The sequence below is a fragment of the Terrapene carolina genome, unplaced genomic scaffold (assembly GCF_002925995.2).
Source record: "Terrapene carolina triunguis isolate 2854851 unplaced genomic scaffold, T_m_triunguis-2.0 Scaffold292, whole genome shotgun sequence".
Classification (NCBI taxonomy): domain Eukaryota; kingdom Metazoa; phylum Chordata; order Testudines; family Emydidae; genus Terrapene; species Terrapene triunguis.
Window position 1 is genome coordinate 95,276 of NW_020664643.1, and position 6,378 is coordinate 101,653.

Sequence of the window (6,378 nt, forward strand, 5' to 3'; positions counted from 1 at the left end):
CACTGAAGCTTTTCCCACACTCAAGACATTTATATGGTCCCTCTCCTGTATGCACTCTCTGATGGGCAGTAAGATTTGAGCTCCGATAGAAGCTTTTCCCACAGTCCAAACATTCATAAGGTTTCTCTCCTGTGTGAGTTCTCTGATGTATAATAAGGGTTGATAGTACACCAAAACTTTTCCCACACTCGAAACATTTATAGGGTCTCTCTCCTATGTGCACTCTCCGATGGGTAGTAAGATTTGAACTCTGATTGAAGCTTTTCCCACAGTCCAAGCATTTATAGGGTCTCTCTCCAGAATGGATTCTACCATGTTTAATAAGATCTGAGCGCCGACTGAAGCTCTTCCCACATTCCAAGCATTTATATGGTTTCTTTTCCTTGGGATTTGTCTGCTGGGCTGTGGTTTCCTGGAGATCCTTGCCTCCTCCCCCACATTCAATTACTTCATTCATTTTCTTCCTTTGACGGTTTCCCAACTTCCTCTCTGACCTGTGCCGATTACTCCAGGCTTTTCTCTGTTCCCAGTACTGGGAAAAATTCCCTTCAGCTCTTCTCAAAAACCTCCCCTGCAGTTCCACTTGGTCAGGACCTTCCTGCTGTGGATTCCCCTCCTCGTTCTCATTCATTGTCTCATCACCTGCTGGGGAAGAGAGAGAGAGTCCAGGCAGGAGTCATTGCCTGGGCTGGTAGAAAGGAAAGAATAGCCAAGAGAGAAAACACAATGCAACGTGTGATGGGGTCGGCACCCGCCTCTCATGGGCATGTCTGCGTTCTTTATCCTCTGGTGACCCCTTTCAGTGGTTCTCAATCGGTTTCTTCAACAACTCAGCCCTCTGGCTGAGTCACACACAGTGTCTGCGCGTGAACCAGAACACAGTCCACCAGGGCCTAGCCCAGTACCACCCTGGTGCTGTTTCTCTAGCCCTGCCTGGGCTCAGTCCTAAAGTAGTCTCAGCCCTGGTAGGGGGCTGTATCCCCAGGGCTTCCCCCTTGGAGACACTATTTTCCTGGGGTCCTCCCCAGGCTCAGTCCTCACCCAGTCCCTTCAGCCAGACAGGAGCCCCTCAATGCTCCTCTGGTTGCTGCTTGCAAACAGTCCTTAGCTCGGTCTGAGCAGCCAGCCAGGAGCCTCTCACTCCCCCGGTCCCTGCCCCCACTGAGCTGTTGTTGTGCTGCAGTTCCTTCAGGCAGCTGGGCACAGAGTCCTTTTCCTCCAGCTCCCAGTAGCCGCTCAATCCAACAACTCTCTCTCTTCTCTGATCTGCTGCTCCTTTTTATATGTCCCCCGGTCCCTGATTGCTTGCTTCCTGTGCAGCCACTCTAGCCTGCTCGGAGGATCTCTCTACTGCTCCCTTCCTGGAATGGGTGTGGCAGAGCCCCGAGGTCTCCAGCAGGGGGCTCTTGGGCTTAGTCCACCCCCTCACACAATGACTGTTGGGGAGACTGAGAAATTGGATTCTGCCTCCACGCCCCATCCAAACACTCCCAGGGAAGTGAAATCAGGGAGAAAACTCCTGACAGGGAACAGGGTGGGTGGGAAGCCATGAGCGATATCTGCCATGATACGACACCTGCTGACCAGCGCCTGACCTGGGTGAGATGAGGCAGAACTGAGGGGGCTCACACCACATTTTAAGGATTTTCATCTTTTTCCTCCATTTGCCAGATAGTTTCTGTGTCAGTGTCACTGACTCCTCACCTCTGCGGGTGCCTCTTGGGATCTTCCTTTCCTTGGAGTCCTGGAGATCCGGGACCCACGGCTCTTCCCCTGCTTCCAGCCGGGTGATCAGGGCAGGTTTGGGAATGGGGAGTCCTGCTCAGGGGTGAAATCAGGCATGAGCAGAGTGCACTGAGGATTGGGGCAGGATTTGTCACAAATTGAGTTTAAACTGACCCCATGATTTGCTGGGGGGTTGTGGGGTCTGAACAGATGGGAACATAGTCACTGAGCCCCTGTGGGAGAGGCAGATCTCTGGGGGAGGGGGGAAGTTGTCACACCCTCCCTACGAGTGTTCAGGATCTGTGTGTTCTGGGGGACTTGCTGAGGCACACAAAGCTCTGATGTTAAATCTGTTGACTTGAATTTATAGGCTAGTTTATTATGGCTCACCAATGGTCTGACCAGAAAACATTTAGGGTTTTGTCCCAATTCAGGCTACAGGGTTAAAAAACTCAGAGAGTTCAACACCATGAGAGGATCCTCCACTTGTGTGGCAAGGACACGTATTCTGAGGAGAATATCAAAATATGAAGATTGTTACAATAAATGCTATTAAACACAGAGTGACAAAGTAGTAATTCAATTCTATGGCACCTTGGGGTAACATTTTCTATTCTAAAAGACTACGCAAACTAGCATACTCACACCCTTCCCTGAAGACCTGGGAGTGGGAGACAGAGGACCAGCCTCAACTCTGGCCTGCCTGATGAATTCAATGGTCCAGGCTTCCCCATTTGGTAGGGATCAGGGTTGAGTGTTAAGTAGCTCTGCTATACTGAGCTGATAGCTTGATAGAATATAGGAAAGAATGACCCCTCTGCATGGTTGTTTACCCTCGTATAGGGTCCTGGCCCCATTCTAATCAGGGCCCAAACATCATTTCCTCATCCAGATAAATCTTCGGGTACACTTACTCTTAGGCTAACATATTATGACATGTATTCATATGCATTGGTATCGATTATCTCATCCCCAAAACCGTTACCTCTGGCCTAAATCATGACTTCCATGTTCTGTGGTGTACCTTGTGCTTACTGGTCTGTTCAGTTCTTTGTTTGGTTCCCCATCAGTCCCCCAAAGTCAAAAGGGGTAACCGGTAGGCCATTTATCTATGTCAAAGGTTACAAACACTTATACTAACTTGCTCTAGCTAATCATACAGGAAAGGTTCCCTGTGTTACAGCCAACTATTATGGGTAACATACTGGAATTCAGCATAAACCAAACCCAATAAAATAACAATATAATCAATCAAACCACTGAAGAAAACACATTATGCAATACAGCAAAATAGCAAACTGGCCTTATGGACTACAAACCCCTGCCCATGTCTAAACCTCCAGAGCCCACACCCTCCCCATAGATGGAGCTAGTCCCATGAAGGGCAATGCACAGAGATACTGTCTGTGAGTGAGAATTAATGCAGATAAGACAGCGGTTCTCAAATTCTGGGTCAGGATCCCAAAGTGGGCTGTGACCCCATTTTAATGGGGGTCCCCAGGGCTGGCATCAGACTTGCGGGGGTCCGAGGCTGAAGCCAAAGCCTGAGTCCCCCCAGTCCGGGGCTGAAGCGAAAACCTGAGCCTCCCCACCTGCTCCCCCCATCCAGGGCTCAAGCCAAAGCCCGAGCTCCTCCACCCTGGGCTGAAGGTCGGATTCAGTCTCAGGCTTTAGTTCCCCCTCCCGGGGCCGTGTAGTCGTTTATTGTCAGAAGGGGTCATGGTGCAATGAAGTTTGAGAACTGCTGAGAAAGGATAACGCACCGCTTCTGCACTCATGAGAGCTGGAGGGATGGGTGTGAATTAGCATGTCCATTACGTTCACACAGGAGACTGGATTAGATGACCTCTTGAGATCCATTCCAGTCCTATGATTTTATGACTCCCCTATCCCATTGGAGGGGGTTTGGAGGTGAGTGGCTCTCTCACACTGGAGCTGTGGACTATGTGATCCATTCCCCTCTAATCTAACTGACCAGGGAAGAACCTGACCAGATGCAGAAATACAGGCCCCGTGGCTTCAAATAGCTGAGGGGACAGGAATCCTTACCCAGCGAGGTCACAGTCTCATAGTTCTCCTGCATGACATCCCTGTAGAGGGCTCTCTGAGCGGGGTCCAGCAGAGCCCCCTGCCCCGCGGTGAAATACACAGCCACCTCCTCGAAGCTCACTGGCATCTGAAACAACAGGTGCCCCCCACTCAGACCCTGGTGCCCCAGCCACAGCCCCACTATTCATGGGGGAAGAAGCACAACACCGGGACAGCTCTGGGAGGGCCAGAGGAGCAGAATCCCACCCCCACCCTGCTCAGAGTGGCCAGAAGGCTGCAGGGAACAGAGAGGAGGAGAGAGCTCCTTGTCCTTCCAGCAGACGGAGGAGGGCAGGGTCTTCTCATTTCCCACCCACCTACTAGGCACAGGGTGATGTGGGAGGCAGAGCTCAGTGCAGGGAACAGGGACAGGAATCCCAGCACCTCCCATTTGTGTTTCACTGCAGTCTCTGCCCAGGGGGTTCAGGCTCCAGCATTTTGCTGCTTTCCCAGCCGTGTCTGAGGGGGGATCTGTTTACTTTTTCAGAAATGGGGGAATGTTCACCCCCCCACCCGCAACAATGGGCCTGTTCATAAAAGAGCCCCTAGGCTGAGCATGTCCCAGCAGGTTTATCACACCCTGTCCCCCTTCCTGCCTCACCTTGTGTATTTCTTGCCCCTCCCCGCTCTACCTCAACCCTCCCCAGCAGCTCCCCCCAAAATCCCCTACCTGAGTTGGATCCACCACAGCCATTTCCCTGCCCCAGCCCCTAGGAAGATGGGACGATCTGGAGTGATCTGGGGTCATTATTCTGCAACCTGTCAGGGTGAGAAGAGCAATTGGGGAGGTTTCTGAATTAGCGTTATTCCATTTCACACCCCGATTCCCCCTAGGCTCTTTAAAGAACATAAGAATGGCCCTACGGGGTCAGACCAAAGGTCCATCTAGCCCAGTATCCTGTCTTCTGACAGTGGCCAGTGCCAGGTGCCCCAGAGGGAATGAGCAGAACAGGGAATCATCGAATGATCCATCCCCTGTCGCTCATTCCCAGCTTCTTGCAAACAGAGGCTAGGGGCACCATCCCTGCCCATCCTGGCTAATAGCCATTGATGGACCTATCCTCCATGAACTTATCTAGTTCTTTTTTGAACCCTGTTATGGTCTTGGCCTTCACAACATCCTCTGGCAAGGAGATCCACAGGTTGACTGTGCGTTGTGTGAAGAAATACTTCCTTTTATTTGTTTTAAACCTGCTGCCTACTAATTTCATTTGGTGACGCCTAGTTCTTCTGTTATGAGAAGTAGTAAACAATACTTCCTTATCTACTTTCTCTACACCAGTCATGATTTTAGACCTCAATCATATCTCCCCTTAGCCATCTTTTTTCCAAGCTGAAAAGTCCCAGTCTTATTAATCTCTCCTCATACGGAAGCCGTTCCATACCCCTAATCATTTTTGTTACCCTTTTCTGAACCTTTTCCAATTCCAATATATCTTTTTTGAGATGGGGCAACCACATCTACACGTAGCATTCAAGATGTGGGCGTACCATGGATTTATATAGGGGCAAGATGATGTTTACTGTCCTATTATCAATCCCTTTCTTGATTATTCCCAGTATTCTGTTCGCTTTTTTGACTACTGCTACACATTGAGTGGATGTTTTCAGAGAACTATCCACAATGACTCTGTGATTTCTTTCTTGAGTGGTAACAGCTAATTATTTTATATGTGTAGTTGGGATTATGTTTTCCAATGTGCATTACTTTGCATTTATCAATATTAAATTTCATCTGCCATTTTGTTGTCCAGTCATCCAGTTTTGAGAGATCCTTTTGTAACTCTTCACAGTCTGCCTGGGTCTTAACTATCTTGAGTAATTTTGTATCATCTGCAAATTTTGCCACCTCACTGTTTACCCCTTTTTCCAGATCATTTATGAAAATGTTGAATAGGACTGGTCCCAGAAGAGACCCCTGGGACATAGGTGCCGACTCCATGGGTGCTCCGGGGCTGGAGTACACAAGGGGAAAAATTGGTGGGTGCTCTGCACCCACCAGCAGCTCCCCATCCTGCCCCGCCCCAGCTCACCTCCACTCCGCCTCCTCCCCTGAGCACGCCGCGGCTCCGCTTCTCCCTCTTCCCTCCCAGCGCTTCCCGCCACGAAACAGCTGATTCGTGGCAGCAAGCACTGGGACGGAGAGGAGAGGAGGGGGAACGCGGCACGCTCGGGGAAGAGGTGGGTCCCGGGTGAGGATTTGGGGAAGGGGTCCAATAGGAGCAGGGAGGGGGCGGAGTAGGGCAGGGATTTTGGGGAAGGGGTTGGGATGGGGTGGGGCAGGAGGGGGCGGGGCGGAGCCGGGAGCGAGCACCCACCGGGGCCTGGAAAAGTTGGTGCCTATGCCCTGGGGGGCACCACTATTTACCTCTCTCCATTCTGAAAACGGATCATTTATACCTACCCTTTGTTTCCTCTCTTTTAACCAGTTACCAATCCATGAGAGGACCTTCCCTCTTATCCCATTGCAGCTTACTTAGATTTTCAGAAAGCCTTTGACAAGGTCCCTCACCAAAGGCTCTTAAGCAAAGTACACTATATTCATTGGATCCCCTTTGTCCAAAT

At 50.5% G+C, this 6,378-nt stretch overlaps 1 protein-coding gene across 1 annotated transcript in view; it reads right to left on the minus strand.

The window, feature by feature from the left end:
• The window catches only part of LOC115271298 (zinc finger and SCAN domain-containing protein 29-like), a 5,250-nt gene extending 1,448 nt beyond the window's left edge, over positions 1–3,802 (minus strand). The window contains exons 1-3 of the mRNA XM_029912857.1: positions 3,775–3,802; positions 1,705–1,818; positions 4–642 (exon numbers count right to left, since the gene is read on the minus strand). Coding sequence (XP_029768717.1) covers positions 4–631 — 628 coding nt within the window. The 5' untranslated portion in view covers positions 632–642; positions 1,705–1,818; positions 3,775–3,802. The remainder of the gene's footprint in view (positions 1–3; positions 643–1,704; positions 1,819–3,774) is intronic.
• Between the last annotated feature and the right edge of the window lie 2,576 nt (positions 3,803–6,378).